Source organism: Rhinopithecus bieti, unplaced genomic scaffold, assembly GCF_001698545.2.
Source record: "Rhinopithecus bieti isolate Rb0 unplaced genomic scaffold, ASM169854v2 scaffold_15813, whole genome shotgun sequence".
Classification (NCBI taxonomy): Eukaryota; Metazoa; Chordata; class Mammalia; order Primates; family Cercopithecidae; genus Rhinopithecus; species Rhinopithecus bieti.
This window is the reverse complement of record NW_016809040.1, coordinates 827,620-846,966: the sequence shown is the minus strand read 5'-3', so window position 1 is coordinate 846,966 and position 19,347 is coordinate 827,620. Positions and strand designations below refer to the sequence as shown.

Here is a 19,347-nt window from a genome sequence, read left to right as displayed (position 1 = left end):
GACCTGATTCAAAAATGGGCAAAGGATATATGACAGACCCACAGCTAACATCATACTGAATGGGGAAAACTGGAAACCTTTCCTCTAATAATTGGAACTAAACAAGGATGCCCACTTTCACCACTCTTATTCAGCACAGTATGGGAAGTCCTAGCCAGGGCAATCAGGCAAGAGAAAGAAATAAAAGACATCCAAACTGGAAAACAGGAAGTCAAATTTTCACTCATTCACGTGACATGATTTTATAATCAGAAAAGCCTACCTAAACACTACACAAAAAAACTCTTATAACTGATAAACAAGTTCAATAAAGTTGCAGTATACAAAATCAACATACAAAAATCAACAGTGTCCCCATATGCTAACAGCGATCAATCTGAAAAAAAAAAAAAGTCAAGAAAGCAATCCCATTTACAATAGCTACAGAAAAAAAAAAACCTAGGAATAAATTTAACCAAGGAGGTGAAAGACCTCTACAGGAAAAACTATAAAACACCCATTAAAGAAATGGAAGAGGACACAAACAAATGGAAATATATGCCATGCTCACGAATTAGAATAAATTAATGTTGTTAAAATGACCATAATACCAAGAGCAATCTATAGATTCACTGCAATTCCTATCAAAATACCAATGACATTTTTCACAGAAATAGAAAAAAAAAAAAACCAAAATTTGTAGGGATCCAAATAGCCAAAGCAGTCCTAAGCAAAAAGAGCAAAACTGCAAGTAATACATTACCTGACTTGAAAATATATTAAAGGCTATAGTAACCAAAACAGCATGGTATTGGTATGAAAATAGACAGAACAATGGACAAGAATAGAGAACTCAGAAATAAACGCATGTATTTACAGCCAAGTGATTTTCAACAAAGGCACCAAGAACATGCATTGGGGAAAGGATAGTCTCTTCAATAAATGGTGCTGGAAAAACTGAACGTTCATATGCAGAAGAATGAAACTAGATCTCTATCTCTCACCATATACAAAAATTAATGCACAACAGATTAAAAACTTAAATGTAAGACCTGAAACTATGAACCAGAAGAAAATGTAGGAAGAACACTCCATGACATTGGTCTAGGCAAATATTTTATGACTAAGGCCCCAAGAGCACAGGCAACAAAAACAAAAACAGACAAAGAGGACTATATTAAACTAAAAACCTTCAGCACAGCAAAGGAAACAATCAACAAAGTGAGAAGACAACCTGTTTGATGGAAGAAAATATTTGCAAAATATCAATCCAACAAGGACTAATATCCAGAATATACAAGGTACTCAAATAACTCAATAGGAAAAAAAACTATGTTTTTAAAATGGGCAAAAGAAAGCCGGGCGCAGTGGCTCAAGCCTGTAATCCCAGCACTTTGGGAGGCCGAGACGGGCGGATCACGAGGTCAAGAGATCGAGACCATCCTGGCTAACATGGTGAAACCCCGTCTCTACTAAAAAAAATACAAAAAAGCTAGCCGGGCGAGGTGGTGGGCGCCTGTAGTCCCAGCTACTCGGGAGGCTGAGGCAGGAGAATGGCATAAACCCGGGAGGCAGAGCTTGCAGTGAGCTGAGATCCGGCCACTGTACCCCAGCACGGGCGACAGAGCGAGACTCCGTCTCAAAAAAAAAAAAAAAAAAAAAAAAAGGGCAAAAGACCTGAACAGACATTTCTCAAAAAAAGACATACAACGTATAAATGGTTAACAAGTATATGAAAAATGCTCAACATCACTAATCATCAAGAAATTCAAATTAAAACTACAATGAGATATCATCTTATCAAATTGCTATTATCAGAAAGACAAAATATAACAGATACTAGTGTGGATGCAGAGAAAAGGGAACTCTTATATACTGTTGGTGGGAATGTAAATTATTGCAGTCACTATAGACAACAGTTTGGAGATTTCTCAAAAAAATTAAAAATAGAACTATCATATGATACAGCAATCCTATTACTGGGTATTTAACCAAGAGACAGAAAATTGGCCAGGTGAAATGGATCGTGCCTCTAATCCCAGCACTTTGGGAGGCTGCGGTGGACGGATCACTTGAGGTCAGGACTTAAAGACCAGCCTGGCCAACATGGTGAAACCCCGCCTCTACTAAAAATATAAAAATTAGCCAGGTGTGGTGGCCTATGCTGTAATCCAGCTACTTGGGATTATAGCTACTTGGGAGACTGAGACAGGAGGTAGAAGTTGCAGTGAGCCAAGATCGTGCCACTGCACTTCAGCCTGGGCAAGAGGTTAGACTCCATCTCAAAAAAAAGAAAAAAGAAAGAAAATCAATATATCAAAGAGATATATGCAACTCCATTCATTTGCAGTAATGTGGATGGAGCTGAAAGTCATTATGCTAAATGAAATAAGTCAGACACAGAAAGACAAACACTGCATGAACTCACTCATATGAGGGAACTAAAAAGGTTTCTCTCATGAAGGTAGAGAGTAGAATGATAGTTAACAGAGACTGGGAAGGATATCAGCATGTGGGCAGGAGGGTGAAGAGGGGTTGGTTACTGATTACAAACATGCAGTTAGAAGCAATAATTTCTATTGTTCAATAGTAGAGTGACTATAGTTAGTAACTACGTATTGTACATTTCAAAATAAGTGAGGACTTGAAATGTTCTCAACACAAAAATAATAAATACTTGTGATGATGGATATCTTAAATACCCTTACTTGATCATTACATATTCTATGGATGTAACAGAATATCACAGGTACACCATAACTATATACAAATATTACGTATCAACTTAAATTTTTTAAAAAATTTAATGGGCAAAGAACTTGAATAAATATCTTACCAAAGACAAACAAGTGGCCAGTAAGCACATGAAGAGATGCTAAACATCATTAATCATTAGGGAAATGCAAATTGAAACAACAATGAGATACCACCTCACAGCACTAGGATGGCCACTATCCCTCACACTCCCCCAAAAAAACAGAAATAGCAAGTATTGGTGAGAATGTGGGGAAATTGGAATGCTGTGTACTATTGATGGCAATGTAAAATAGTACAGTCACTATGAAAAACAGTATGGCAGTACCTCAGAAAATTTAAAATAGAATTATCATGTGATCCAGCAATTCTAGTTCTGGGCATATACATAGAAGAACTGAAAGCAGGAGGCCGGGTGCGGTGGCTCATGCCTGTAATCCCAGCACTTCGGGAGGCCAAGGCAGGTGGATCACCTGAGGTCAGGAGTTCAAGACCAGTGTGGCCAATATGGTGAAACCCGGTCCCTACTAAAAATACAAAAATTAGCTGGCCATGGTGGCAGGCGTCTGTAATCCCAGCTTCTCAGGAGGCTGAGGCAGAGAATCGCTTGAACCTGGGAGGCGGAGGTTGCAGTGAGCCGAGATCGCGCCACTGCACTCCAGGCTGGGTGACACAGTGAGACTCTATCTCAAAAAAAGAAAAGAAAAGAGAAAAGAAAAGAAAAGAAAGGAAAAGGAAAGGAAAGGAAAGGAAAGGAAAGGAAAGGAAAGGAAAGGAAAGGAAAGGAAAGGAAAGAAAGCAGAGTCTCAAAGAGATACTTGTATATCCATGTTCACAGGAACAGTATTCGTAATAGCGAAAACACTGTATGTTTCACTATTAGCAACCCAAGTGTCTATTGGCAGATGAATGGATAAGCAAAATGTAGTATGTATATACAATGGAATATTATTCAATCTTTAAAAGGAAAGAAATTCTGACACATGCTACAACATGGCAGGACCTTGAGGACATCATGCAAAGGGAAATAAGCCAGCCACAGAAAGAGAATGAACCCTCTGGTGTTGGTTTGCAATTGGAGGAAACTGTATGATTCCACTTATATGAAGTTCTTAGGATGGTGAAAGTTATACAAAGTCAAAAGTAGAAGGGTGGTTGCCAGGGGCTGGGGAAGGAGAGAATGCAGAGTTATTGTTTAATGGGTATAGTTAGTTTTGCTACATGAAAAGAGTTCTGGAGATGGATGGCAGTGATGGTTACACAATAATATGAATGTACTGAATGCCCCTGAATTGTCTGCTTAAAACTGGTTAAGATAGGCCCCAGTGTGTGATGTTCCCCTCCCAGTGTCCACGTATTCTCATTGTTCAACTGCCACTTATGAGTGAGAACATGCAGTGTTTGGTTCTCTGTCCTCGTGATCGTTTGCTGAGAATGATGATTTCCAGCTTCATCCATGTCCCTGCAAAAGACATGAACTCATCCTTTTTTATGGCTGCATAGTATTCCATGTTGTATATGTGCCACATTTTCTTAATCCAGTCTATCATTGATGGACATTTGAGTTGGTTCCAAGTCTTTGCTATTGTGAATAGTGCCACAATAAACATACGTGTGCATGTATCTTTATAGTAGCATGATTTATAATCCTTATAAAGGATTGCTGGGTCAAATGGTATTTCTAGTTCTAGATTGGCTGGGGGAGGGATAGCATTAGGAGAAATCCCTAATGTAAATGACTAGTTGATGGGTACAGCAAACCAACATGGTTCGTGTATACCTATGTAACAAACCTGCACGTGGTGCACATGTACCCCAGAACTTAAAGTATAATTTTTAAAAAATGGTTAAGATAGGTTTTTTTTTAAAGTACCACCAGAAATTAAAAAAAAAAAAAAAAAAAAAAAAAAAAAACTTACTGATTACGAGGGGGAAAAGAGTAATTTTACAGAAGAGAAACCTGATAGACGGCACCTGAATCAAATGATCGTGGTTAAATAACATCACCAGTAATGGAATGAATTGAAAACATGTATCACTTGATGGGGTGCAATGTGAAGAACACAAGTTACTTCTGTGAACCTGCCAAAATGCATAACCTGAATCAAATCATGAGAAAACACCAGACAAATCCAAACTGAGGGACATTCATCAATAGTGCGCTAGTAAATGTTTAACAACAAGCTATCCAGAAAGGAAGAATCAAAAGCCCTGATTTGTAGCCTTTCCATGGAATCAACACTCCCATGATGACCATATCCACATGACATTCTCTTGCTTGCAAAATTTATAAACATTTAACCACCAGCTCTCACAATCTAGTACGAGCCAGCTTCAGCATATCAGCTTGTACAAAATAACTGGCTGTACTCTCCAACAGTGCCAAGGTCATGAAAATAAAGGAAAGACTGCAGAATCGTTGCAGAGCAAAGGCAACTGAAGAGTCATGACAACTAAATGCCAACACATGATCCTCGATTGGACCCTTTTGCTATAAAGGGTATTATTGGGACACATGACAAAATTTGAACAGGGTCTGTGGATTAGATAACATGGATACGTCAATGTTACTGTACTGGGTTGAACAGTGGCCCCCAAAAAGATATATGTACATCCTACCTGCCTGAACCTGTGAATACAACTTTATTTGGACAAAGGGTCCTTGCAGATGTAATTAAGTTAAGGATCTTGTGATGAGATCATCCTGGATTAGCCAAGTGGGCTCTTAATCCACTGCCAAATGTCCTTATAGAGTCAGAGGAAGAGAAGACACAGACAGAGAGAAGAAAAGGCCATGTAAAGATGGAAAGTAGAGATTGTGACATAGCCACAAGGAATGCCGGCGGCCACCAGAAGCTGGAAAAGGCAAGGAAGCACTCTCTCTTAGAGCCTTTGGGGGGAATGCGGCCCTGCCAACACATTGATTTCAGACTTCTTGACTCCAGCACTGTGAGAGAATAAATTTCTGTTGTCTTAAGCCACCCAGTTTGTGGTAATTTGTTATGACAGCCCTAGGAAACTAATAAATTCCCTCATTTTGATGACTGTATTGTGATTATGTAGGACAGTGTCCTTCTGTGTAAGAAATGAACACTAAGTATTTGGGGGAGATGGGACATGAGGTCAGCAATGACCTCAATTACAGCTATTACCCTCAAATGGCTCAGCAGAAAAGAAAAAAAAAGGTTGTGTGTACTATTCTTGCAACTTTTCCTTAAGTTTAAAATTATTTCAAGAGAAAAAATAATAATAATAATAATTCCCCATCCTGGGAGTCTAGTGACTTGGAGGATGTATGAGAGTGAATTTTGTGGGGCTTTTTCTGGGTTCTTCGGAGATCCCCTGCAGGAGACACCACCGCTGCCGCCCATTCTCCCTGCAGTTCCCTTTGTGTGAGCAATGCCTTCTCTACCTCATTACTTTCAGTTCAGCTTTCTCCTCAGCTCCTAGGCTTCAATCAGCCCAGCCCACTTGGCCCAGTCTACCCCACCATCCCTGGGCAGGTGACCCCAGGCGAGCCCCCATCCACAGGATCCACACTGGGCCTCTGGGAAGTCAATCCTTGCACTACATGGTTGATCCCACAGTGCACTCAGCTTTGTTCTCAAGCAAGGGCAGTTCCAGCCCTCCCTGTTGCCTTTAGACTTTAGATGTGAGTCAAATCCCAGTCCCTGAACTCCAGGGGACATATTAAAAGTTCTCCAAATAATGCTGTTGAGACCCCTCTCATGTGGCTTAAGGAGAGAGGGATGAAACTGCCCTGAGCATCGGTGGATATAGGCACAGGACACTGAGAACTCTCTCTTATCCAAGGGTGATTTAGGCTAGGCACGGGTGATTAGGCAATGCAGGCAGAACTGGTTTGGGCCCACCCTTCAACTGTGGATGTTCTTCAAATCTATTCTTTTATTCTTGCCTTAGAAGATGTGCTGATACTCTGAGACTTTAGGAAGAACTCCATTTTACATCCTGTCAACAGGCCCCATACCTGCATAGAAATATTCTTGCCAAAGTCACCTTGTGAAATTTAGTAACAAGTTTTATCTTATTTATCTCTGCTACATTTTGTGCTGTTTCAACACCATGTGCTTTTTCCTAATGATCAGCCAAAACACTGCCCTGGGTTTTCTCTGGCCACCTTAACTGTCCCCTCTCAGTCTCTTAGGTTTCTTGGCAACTCGCCAACCTTAATTGTTAGTTTCCTCAGGATTCTTCTATCCTAAACCTTCTCTTTTCACTCAACACACTTTCCCTGGATACATCCATTCTCTGCATTGCTTCAATTATCACTGGATTGTGGGATGTCTCAATACTTATGATGACACCTCAGGTCTTCTGGGGTATGGAGAAGATAGGTGGATTTATCTTGAGAGCCCAACTCGATCCAAACAACTAAAGAGTTTAGACCATGAGGGTCTCAACTGAGCAAGGATTTTTAGGAAGAGCTGGGAAAAATGGGGGGCAGGATCCAGGATGACTCTCTGGCCTTGACGCCATTTAGGCCTGATGCACCTCAAATTTGGGCTCATTCATTTGCCTGGGGTTGCTCTAAAAGTGTGAAGGCAGGCAGGAATGAAGTTTTTCAATCCTTGTGCACTCCCTTCTGAGCAATCAATTAAAGCAGTCTAAAATCCACCTTTGAATTGGTAATCATTTCAAAATATCAGCAAGGCAGTTAGGGATGGAGGGTAGAGAGAGGATGAACGAAAGCACGTAGGCCTCTTTTTGACCTCTTCTACTCAGCTAACAAGGCTCAGTTCATGGTTTCTTTGCCAGCTCTCTGGCTCTTACTGTTTCTACAGTGGCTGAGTCCCAGCATTTCTAGGACAGAGCTAATTACAAACATTCTGTCCCACTTATCATCATGTCTGCCTTCATCCTTCTAAGACTCTGTGTCCCATATTTTGCTTCAGAAAATATAGTCACCATAGCTCTGTTTCTTAGTGTTCTAAAACTTCCCAGAAAGCTAGCTGCCATCTTTCTCTTCTGCTGTGATGGCCCCACCCTCCCACATAAGCCAAAACTTAACCTTGGGTAGAAACACTCAGGCTTCCGACCCCCTCAATTCCATGACTGCTTCATGCATATTAGAACAGTGCATTTATTTACTTATTAATTTTATTTAATTGAACACATACACTAGCACATCTTTTTTAAAAAAACTGGCAATCCAACAAGTGGATCTCACAGGGTGCAATCAGAAAACAAGTTGATTCTTTCCTCCCACTGCCTGTTCAAACCTGTTCTGTGGGCAGGTCCTCCCTGAGCCTGGACATGAGCTAGGGCAGATGGTAATACTTTTCTGGTTACTCCAGGTTAGTAAAAAATCCTATGGCTGCCCCCAGTCCCCAGAATAGTCTCATTTCTGAATAGGTAAAATGTCTAGTCATGTGCAATTTAACTTTAACCAAAGCTTCTCCCCTTGCTAAGCTGGAACCTGCTGTTGGTAGGAAATGTGTTTGTTCTTTCCTCTCTTTCCTCACCTCCTCCCCACTCCTTGACCGCCTCTAGCCTGTCTTTGGTTAAAGGAAAAGGGAGAATGCAGGGAAGAGGATAAGGAGTAGGAAAGGTCTTATTTGGCTGGCACCCAGCTAACACATTGGTCTTCTCTCGACATTCAGAACTCATGCTCTCTGACCACTTGGTGGATGTTCAAATCTGACTCTTGCATTGCATGCTTTTGTGGAATCTTTGGAGGCCCTTTCTGGAATACTAGCAATTCTTCTCGTGGTTTGGGCAGCAGTTGCTTATGTTATTTCCTTTGGGCCCTGGGATTACAGTGGGAATACAAGAGAATACACTCACTGCTTCAGGCTGTCCTTTTGGGCAGAATTGGAAATGGCTCCAGAAGAGAAGGGATAGGTCCTGGGACAAGGCCCACAGAGTGGTGAGCAGAGTGTGGGCTGGATTTCAGGTCCACCTACAAGGGAGAGTTTCCATAGGTGTGACACAATTTGGGCTATGCAATGGCTTTGCCCATAGCCATGGCCTCTCAGATTGAGTCAGACCCCAGTCCCCCTTGTTGCTCATCAAACTCTTTGGGACGAGCTCTCTGAGGTCTCTTTGAAGTCACTCTCACAAGGACTGACGTGAGGAAAATCCCCCACCCCTTCTTTTTAGAAGATCAATGAGACATTGCTAATTTCTTCTCCCTAACTCCCATCCTCTCTGGCCTCCCAGTGTCAGCCCCTTTATTTCCTTGGGATGTTTGTTTGTGTTTCCATGTTCCCTGTAAGTGCACAGGTGGTCTGGAACCTCCCTTCAGAACGTGGAAGCCTTTGCCAATTACTGTGATGTTCTCAGCCTTTGAACCTCAGCTGAAACTAAAGCAGAAAAAGTCAAATTTTAACATCCTGTTACATGTTGTTTACTCCACTTTGACCAGGCCTTTTGACTCATGGAACCTTTTTTAAAAAATAAAAATCTAGATTTTTAGAGGGATTTTGCCCTTTTCAGCTTTCTGAAACTTCTAAATATAGTTTACATAGAGCAGAACGTAGGGTTTCCTCACACAAGCTAATTCGCACTATGTGGAAAAATGTTTAAGAACAGACTTGTAAATAGAAATAGACTTTAATTAAATGCACCAAGGTTGTTAGAACCTGGAAGATTTTTCTCTCTTCTCTTCATTTTTTTTCTGCTTTTTTTTAAAAAAAATATATATTCCAGATCTCCTTTAGTGAGCCTAGACTGGTTCACAATCCTTATCTGCAATTCCAAAATCCAAAAAGGCTATGGGAAAACAAATGGAAACAATAATAAAACTCCAAAAACTAAGGATTTTCTTTGCATAATTAAATGTACCTAATGAATTTAACCTGAACTGAAGTGAGGCTACGCAAATCCTTCCTTTATCTCAGTATTAACTTTCCAATGTTTTAGTGCAGAAATAATAACATGTTCTCATACAGGCTGCCTCCTCCAACCCTACTGGAGATGCAATGTAATATCTATTATATGCCCATACCACCATCTAAAATCCAAAAATAAATTTAATTTCCATAATACATCTGACTCTAAGAGTTTTGGGTAAGTGTTCATAAGTCTATACTTTTGTAAAAGAATAAATACAATAAACTTTGCTATTATTTTCCTTGTCTGACTAGTTTCTCACTATCTAACTCCTGCCTCTAATTTTTGTACAAGCCATTCTTCCACCTCCCTGGTCCTTCATGTACTTCCTTTCATCAAGTAGAATTTACAACCTACCTCCTCCAGGTGGAGTTTCCTGATAGTCCAATATATTTCTTCACCTAAGCATCCAGTTTAGATTTGAAATACATGTTTTCCTTAGTCATGCCAGTTTGGGTTTTAAAGAGACTTAATTCATAATTCAGTGACTGCTCACCCAGCTGTCATTGTGGGACTTTAGCCTCTTCCAAAGACCTCTCTCCATTTCTTCCAGGAGTTCCTAGATGATGTTCAACAAGCTTAGGCCACCATGTCTTTCCTGCCCCACGCTCATTCTCAAAATGCACTATGAATGTCATTTATGGATAAAGCCACTCTTTCCTACTGAGCTCTTTAGCACAGTCCTCTACTCCAGAAACAGACTAGAAGAATGGGGGGGAGGGGCAGAGCTCAAATCCACAGGTTAATGGTCCTTATTTGCACATGGTCCTTATATGCATTGAATTTAAGTACTGGCACAGATCAATAGCAGGTCACAAAATCTGAGAGATGTCAACAACAGCTATAGTCATATGTAATTATGTTACAGTGTACCTCATGCATAGTCTTCATAATAAAGGCTAATCATTTTTCAATAGTCTTTGTCCAACCTTATATGCTTGCATAATAGTTCATTTTTTTCACCATCTAAAAGTGGGCAGATCTCAAGGTCAAGAGATCAAGACCATTCTGGCCAACACAGTGAAACCCTGTCTCCACTAAAAACACAAAAATCAGCCGGGCATGGTGCCACACGCCTGTAGTCCCAGCTACTCAGGAGTCTGACACAGGAGAATCACTTGAACCCGGGAGGCATAGAATGCAGTGAGCCAAGATCGCGCCACTGCACTTCAACCTGGCAACAGAATGAAACTCCATCAAAAAAAGAAAAAAAATTTTTTTTTAGGCTGGGCACAGTGGCTCATGCCTGTAATCCTAGTACTTTGGGAGGGCAAGGCAGGAGGATCACTTGATGCCAGGGATTTTAGGCCAGCCTGTGCAACATAGTGAGACGTTGTCTCTACAAAAAATAAAAATTAAATTAGCCAAGCGCAGGGGCATGCATCTGTAACCCCAGCAACTCAGGAGGCTGGGGTGGGAGGATGAGCTATGATCTCACCACTGTGCTTTAGCACTTCAGCCTGGGTGGGTGACAGAGTGAGATCCTGTTTCTAATAACAAAAAAAAAAAAAAACTTTTTTAAACTATGCATGCATCCATGTCATGAATTTTTCAGGTGGTCTTCTGACATGTCTGGCTCCTTCACTACTTCTCTCCTTTCTTCTGCTTTCACTTTCTCTCTTCTCTTACTTAACGTCCTTCTCCTACAAAACCATTTAGGATTCTTCTATGTACCTTGAGCATAACCCGAGGCATAATTAAGGATGGGCAATGTGATGCATGAGCTCCATGAGTGGTATAAAAATAACTGCTCTATGAATGCAGACTATGGCTTCACAGGATATCTTGCTTCTGCATCTCTGTTGCCACCTAGACAAATACATTAAATGTCACAGTCAATATCTTTATTGTCATCTAGGGGTGTGTAGTGGGCTGAATGGTGGTCCTGCCCCAAAAGATATGTCCACCTAGATCCTGTGAACGTGACCTTAATTGGACACATAGAAAGTCCTTGAGAATGTAACTAAGATCTCAAGATGAAATCATCCCAGATTATCTGAGAGGCCCTAAATCCAATGACAAGTGACCTTATAAGAATAGTAAAAGAGACAGACAGAAGAGAAGAAAGCGATGTGAAGATGGAGGCAGAGACTGGAGCTGTCAGCACAACTCAGCTCCAACTGCCAGCAGACATGAGAAGCTAGAAGAGACAAAAAAAGGATTCCTTGCTATAGCTTTTGGAGGAAGCATGGCTGTGCTGATAACTTAGTTTTGGACTTCTGGATTCCAGTACTGTAAGAGAACACATTTCTGTAGTCTTACGCTACCAAGTTTGTGGTAATTTGTTATGGCAGCCCTGGGAAATGAATACAAAGGGACTAGGAATTACTAGCCCTGTCTATTTATGGGTATCCTCATCTGTCGGCTTAGAAGTGAAAATAATACTGCTATTCATAAATTTTGCCTATTTTGGACTCAACTATCAAAACAGAGAGAATCCTCACCAATGCTCTTCCTGCATTGGGTTTAACACATGGCTCCTGGAAAACACACGTATAAAGAACGGTGGTTTCTGTAGAGGAAGTACCACCTAGTGTTCAAGAGTGTGGGCCACTAGAGTCAAATTTGAATCCTAGTTTGAATCCTGCTTCTCCCCCTCATGAACCTTGAAACTTTGAGCATTTATTCTTTAGACTCTAGACTGGCACATAAGAGCTAAATAAATTTCAGAGGTTATTGTGTTTGCTCCATATGCTTGCTTACTTTTGCAGAATACTTGTCTCTGCTTACTTATCCCTCTCCATGGCTGAAAATGGCTATCCCAGTCCCAACCTTACATGACCTTTTCATTCAAAATCCAACAGCAGCAATCAGAATCTTTTCGTCGCTCTTTCAATTTATTGAAAGAGAGACCATGATGTGTGTTCAAGCCAGTGTGCACATTCGTGATAACTGGGCCAACCTTCCATGGCTAGAAAGATAAAGTCTCTGTGAAGGGGATGAGGGCAGGAAGGCCATGGCAAGCATTTCTAGTACACTGTAGCTTTTCACATTTTATATATTCAAACCTATTTATGTCTTCCTTCATAATATGCGCCTCCAGTTTCATGCTTTAAAAGGTACCTCTAACTTTGAGATTAGAAATTCACCCACAGCTTATTTTAGTTTTTTACTTTTCACATATACTCTGTGATCTAATTTGAATTTATTTATTAGAATGCCGCTTTTTTCTCCAAGTAACTAGCTATTTGTCCCAACATTATTTTTTGAATAGCTCCTACTTTTCTCACCAATTTGAATACTAATACCACTAACAATAATAGCATTTTCTGAATGCTTTCTATGTGCCAGAGTTTGTGCTAAGTATATTACATGGGTTACTCCAGCTTGGTTATATTATTATCCACATACTACAGCTAAGAATTGGCATACTTGGGATTCACACCTGGGTCATCTGACTCCAGAGCTCATACTTTTAATTACTATTCTATTCTTATAAGTAATGTGGATCTATTTTTGTTTCAAACAATAAGGAAAATTATTGACATAACTGGAAGTCCAGATGTAGGGCAGGCTTCACAGTTGACTTGGCTGAAGCTCAGTGTCCCCGTGATTCTCTTGGCTCTGCTCTCTTCCATGTGTGGCTTCATCCTCAGGCTGACAATGAGATAGCTGCAGCAATTCCCACCCCATATCAATGCACAAAATGTGTCAGAAGAAAAAAAGGATTGCTACTCTCAGAAACTCTTCCAGAAAAACACTAACTTTTTGAGACACTCCAACAAAATTTTCTTCAAGTCTCATTGGTCCAAAATGAGCCACATGGCCATTCCTGTATCAATCATGAGTAAGAAGAATGGGATAAAATAGATTACATAAACTCACACCGACAGTTAGGAATTATGTCAGCTTTCTTTTGGCACATGGGCTGCATAGAAGTGGGGATAACTATCAATAAGAAGTAAGTTCAGCTGTCAGATACAGAAAACCTAAAATAATAGTGGACTCAATAAACTAGAATTTAGGCTGGGCATGGTGGTTCATGCCTGTAATTCCAACACTTTGGGAGGCTGAGGCAGGTGGATCACTTGAGGTCAGGAGTTCAAGACCAGCCTGGCGAACATGGCGAAATCCTGTTTCTACTAAAAATACAAAAATTAGCCGGGTTTGGTAGCTCACACCTGTAATCCCAGCTACTCAGGAGGTTGAGGCAGGAGAATCACTTGAACTTGGGAGGCAGAAGTTCCAGTGAGCCAAGATCATGCCATTGCACTCCAGTCTGGGCAACAGAGCAAGACTCTGCCTCAGAAAAACAAAACAAAACAAAATACCAGTAAGTTAAAATTTAAATCAGGTCTGAAGGTAGGCAGTATAGGGCCAGTAGAGTATGGCAGCTCTATGGTCACCAAGGTTCCTTCCTTCTATCTAAACTATCTAAATGTTTTGCCATCCTCAACATGTGGCTTCTACCTCATGGTCCAAGATAGGTCTGGAGCCACAGTCATTACATCCACCTTCAGACACCAAGAAGGACAAAGGAGTGGGAAGGAGAGACTGGCTTCTCCCTTTAAGGATGTGTCCCAACATTGAAACCAAAACTAAAGATACAACAAAAAAGAGAAAACCACAGGCCAAATCCCTGATGAACACAGATGCAAAAATCCTCAACAAAATACTAGCAAACAGAACTCAACAACATTTTAAAGGATCATTCATCATGATCAAGTAGGATTCATCTCCAAGATGCAAGGATGGTTCAATATGAGCAAATCAATAAATGTGATACATCACAACAATAGAATCAAAGACAAAAACTGTATGATCATTTCAGTAGATAATGAAAAAGCATTTGGTAAAATGCAACATCCCTTCATGATAAAACCCTCAACAAATTGGGTATAGAAGGGATATACCTCAACATGATAAAGGCCATATATGACAAATCTATAGCTAATATCTTACTGAACAAGGAAAAATTGAAAGCCTTTCCACTAAGATTTGGAACAAGAGAGTGATGCCAACTTTCACCACTTTTATTCAACGTAGTACTGGAAGTTCTAGCCAGAGCACTTAGACAACAGAAAGAAATAAAGGGCATCCAAGTTGGAAAGAAAGAAGTCAAAAACCTCACTGCAGCTTAACAAAGAGAGATTCCTTCTTCTCAGGTAGGTTTTGGTGGACTTACATGATGTCTTCAAGAATCCAAGGTCATTCCACATTTCTGTTCCACCATAATTAACATTAGCTTTTCCTATAGTTCACAAACTGACTGCTACAATTCTAGCCATCATATCTGAGGTTCATTAGGAGGAAAGGAGAAGGGCAAAATGTAAAAGTTGCATGCCACCTGAATCCATCTAATTTATCAGGATATCAATATCTTTCCTAGAAACCTCATCTGTTAGATTTCTCATTGGCCAGAACTATTACGTAGCATGGCTTATTAGGGCAAGAAAATCTCAGGGAGATGAGATTTGCACAATGGAAATGTAATAATAATGAATTTTAAAATGATTACATTGCTGTCCTGAACAAAATCAGACTCTATTATTAAAGAAGGAGGAATGGATATTGAGTAGATTACACTGTTTACTGTAATTTTCCATCTAGAATATTTTTTGCTATATGATATAAAACAAACAGTTAATTTTTTCCAATTAGTTAACCACCTTTCTCAGCATCTTTATTAAATAACCCATCCTTTCTTCATTGGTTTGACATACAACATATTATATTTGAAACATATAGAAATTCCAATTCTGATAACTGCAGAGTGGCACCTGAAAGACCATCCTTCCCCAGATTACAACTATAAACTTTTGACAAAATATCGACAACAACCATTGAAAGTACTGGAGATTAAGCAAGAGCAGATAGAAAATGGAGGGTTATTGACACTTGGAAGAAGGAAATGACAGGAGGCGAATTTCCCACTTATATAGCTTTATGCCTAAGGGCAGTCCCAATCAGTGCCATATCTGGGATAGAAACCTGCCATCTTGCCAACATGAATAGCTAGAAGGAAGAGGTTGAGGTTACCGTAACAGCTGGAATATAAAGAGGGATATGCTGGAAAGGAGAGTCAGAGTGGAGAAACACTGAATCCTATACATAAGCTCCGTCCAAATCTCTAGTTGTTCTCTGAACAATGCATGGGCAATGCAGAAATCAAGCAGCCAAGTTAAGATTCAAATAATTGAAAAGAGATTTCAGCTGATACTTATTACAAGAGACAGCGTTTCACCCAAGTTAACTGGCCACTTAAAAAAAAAAAAATCAACACTCTTTGGAGGAATGTGATAGAATCCAGGCACCCTGCAATGTATCATTCACAACATCCAGGATACAATAAAAAATTAACACCCGTACAAGAATAGTAAATATGACCCATACTTGGGAGGAAAGGAAATCAATAAAGATCAATCTTAAAATTACCCAAACTCTGGAATTAGCAGACAATTGATTTTAAAGTAGCTCGGTAAAGACTGTAGGGTCTCAGGTCACTTCTACTCTCCCCTCCTAAAAAGGGTATTAATAATATTTTATCCTATTAGGCATATGTTCACATATCCTTGAGTGATAAGTGTGTCTTAAGCAGTCTGGTGAACGTTTTTTAAAAAAGTGGTTTTGGGTAGAAAAGCAAAGACAGGATTTTGTTTTTTGTTTTTTTTGAGATGGAGTCTCTATCACCCAGGCTTCTGTGTGGTGGCACGATCTCAGCTCACTGCAACCTCCGCCTCCCAAATTCAAGCGATTCACCTGCCTCAGCCTCCTGAATAGATAGGACTACAGGCGTGCGCCCAGCTAATTTTTGTATTTTTAGTAGAGACGGAGTTTCACCATGTTAGTCAGGCTGGTCTCAAACTCCTGACCTCAAGTGATCTGCCCACCTCAGCCTCCCAAAGTGCTGGGATTATAGGTGTGAGCCACCGCACCCGGCCAGGACAGTGTTTTTTTAAATCCCTTTGTAAGGAAAGTAAAACATACCCTTTCCATTGTCAACAGGTCACTGAGTTGGCAGAGATCACTTATCAAACTCTTGGATCCCCACACTTGGTTCAGAGGTGGAAGAGTTAGCAGCTGTGGAATTACATGGCTCTTTTGTAGCCTCACTTGTTTATCACCTTTACTAAAACCCTAAACAGTCCCTCTTCAGTGAAGGCTGTCCTGCAGCCCAATCCCACCCCATGCCTTCGATACCTTAATGTTTTTCTTTTCAAAATTCAATACAGCAGTATAATTTCCATGGGGAATATAGAGAAACTAAGACTCAAAGGGGTAAAAGGACACCATAGGAGTTACAAAGCCTACTACAGATAAAGATCAGCTCTGTCAGAAGCTGAAATGGGCTGCCTTATTAACCCATTTCTTTAATCTATCATCTAGGGAAAGTGGCTTATCCAATGGTTGCTGCCTACTCTGCAAGCAAGTTTGCTTTGGATGGGTTCTTCTCCTCCATCAGAAAGGAATATTCAGTGGCCAAGGTCAATGTATCAATCACTCTCTGTGTTCTTGGCCTCATAGACACAGGTAAGGTTAAGACTTTGAATAATTACCTGCAGATGAACTGTCTGCCTTACCATTGTGGATAAACAAAGGTGCTGAACTCCCCAACCTCATGTGTAATGCACTAAAAACGAACCAGTGCAGAAAGCACTAGCTGTCTCATTTAAAGGCATTTCTGTCACCAGTGGAGGCTCTGGATATTCTTTGAATCTCCTTTCCAGTTTGATTACCAAGGTGGCTGGGTCTCACCACATTCATCACTTAACCCTTTGCTGAACACCTTATGTCCTCATGGACACTCAGTGACCATTACGTTCCTATATGAGACTTATCAAATACAAGTTTGTGTTTCTTAAAAGCATCACCAATAATAAGACACACTGGTATGTCATGAACTCTTTGATGTGATGTGCTGAGAAGGACACAACATCATTTTTGTAGTGTTCTTGCCAAAATACATGACCCCACTCCAATCATAAGAGAACAATGAACAAACCCAAATCAAGGAACATTTTATAAAACATTTGGTCAGCATTCTTCAAAAGTATCAAGGCCATGAGATGCAAAGAAAGGCTGAAGAACTGTCACAGATTAGAAGAAAGATGGGAAGAAATTACTACTAAGTGGAATCCTGGATAAGATCTAGGAACATAAAAGGAATATTAGTGAAAAAATAAGTTCTGTAGTTTAGTTAATATATTGTATCAATTCTATTATTGTACCTGTCCTAAATCATTGCACAATGGTTATGTGTGATGTTGCAAACAGGGGGAGCAAATGTGGAATATAAGAGGTACTGCATGTAATTTTTACAACTTTTCTGTTAAGTCCAAATACAAGTTTATCTAAAACATGTGGCAGATATTAAAAGAAAATTCTCTTTGAAGAGTAATTGAGTAGTAGTTAGAGAAGTAAAGAAAGAGACCGAGGCCCAGAGGGAAACAAGAAAGGAATGGAGACAGAGAGAAGTTGTACAAGATGGACATGAAAACTTGGAAAGAGAGAGAAGTGAAAGTGGTGACAAGGGAGCAAAAGCCTGGATTCTTGAGTATCTCTTCCTTTTATAAGACAGTAAGTCATTATCATACAGCACTCTGGTTTTGCCCACTGGCACTTCCCATTAGCTACTGAGTCATTATGAGACTTCTATCCTCATTCTGCTCCCCCATATTACTTCTCCGCCTCCAAACAAAATACCCAAGAGAGAAGCATGATTCAGATCTCCTGAATAATCATCTCTAACTGCTCCCATCAATCTCCATCCCAGAAGGCAAGGCCCCTATTAACACTAAGGCCTCTCTTTGCCCAACAGACTCTAACATACCCAGTCTCTCCATGTATTACCTATAGCGCCTGTAAGGCTTGCAGAGCAAACACTGCCAAAAGCCCCTGACAGCTAAGTGGTTGATGTCTCCAGGCCTTCCATCATGTAGACTGTCATAGTCGGATAACCCTACTCTTCCCTTGTCATTCTATAGACACAGCTATGAAGGCAGTTTCTGGGATAATCAATATGAAAGCAGCTCCAAAGGAGGAATGTGCCCTTGAGATCATCAAAGGGGGAGCTCTGCGCCAAGAAGAAGTATATTATGACAGCTCACTCTGGACCACTCTTCTGATGAGAAATCCATGCAGGAAGATCCTGGAATTTCTCTACTCAACGAGCTATAATATGGACAGATTCATAAAAAACTAGGAACTCCCTAAGGGCTGGGCATGCTGAGAGATTCTGGGACTGTTCTGTCTCATATTTATCTGAGCTCTTGTCCATGAAGACATCTTCCCAGAGTGTCCCCAGAGACATGCAAGTCACACCTGACAAATGGAAGGAGTTCCTCTAACATTTGCACAATGGAAATGTAATAATAATGAATGTCATGCACCACTGCAGCCAGCAGTTATAAAATTGTTAGTAAACATAGGTATAATTACCAGATAGTTATATTAAATTTATCTCTTACATATAATAATATGTGATGATTAATACAATATTAATTATAATAAAGGTCACATAAACTTTATAAATTCATAACTGGTAGCTATAACTTGAGCTTATTCAGGATAGTTTCTTTAAAATCATAAACTGTGGTCTGAACTCTTTATCTGTTCCTGAGTGGAAGAAATCACCCTAATCTTTGTTTGGTGGGGAATATTGTGTCTTTATCTTTTCTGTATATTTCTGAAATTCTTCATATTATTGCATATTGCTCCTCTGGGAAAGAAGACACCTAGGCCTAAGGAACTAGGGCAAACCCAGGGAAATAGAGGTCCCAGAAACTTGAGCCACAGACCCAATGGCCCATTTACTGCTCTCAG

General features: G+C 40.2%; 1 protein-coding gene across 1 annotated transcript in view; it reads left to right on the top strand.

The window, feature by feature from the left end:
• Positions 1-19,118, top strand: part of HSD11B1 (hydroxysteroid 11-beta dehydrogenase 1) — a 30,632-nt gene extending 11,514 nt beyond the window's left edge. The window contains exons 5-6 of the mRNA XM_017888319.1: positions 16,912-17,055; positions 18,510-19,118. Of these exons, the coding sequence (XP_017743808.1) occupies positions 16,912-17,055; positions 18,510-18,727 (362 nt within the window). The 3' untranslated portion in view covers positions 18,728-19,118. The remainder of the gene's footprint in view (positions 1-16,911; positions 17,056-18,509) is intronic.
• The last annotated feature ends 229 nt before the right edge of the window (positions 19,119-19,347 follow it).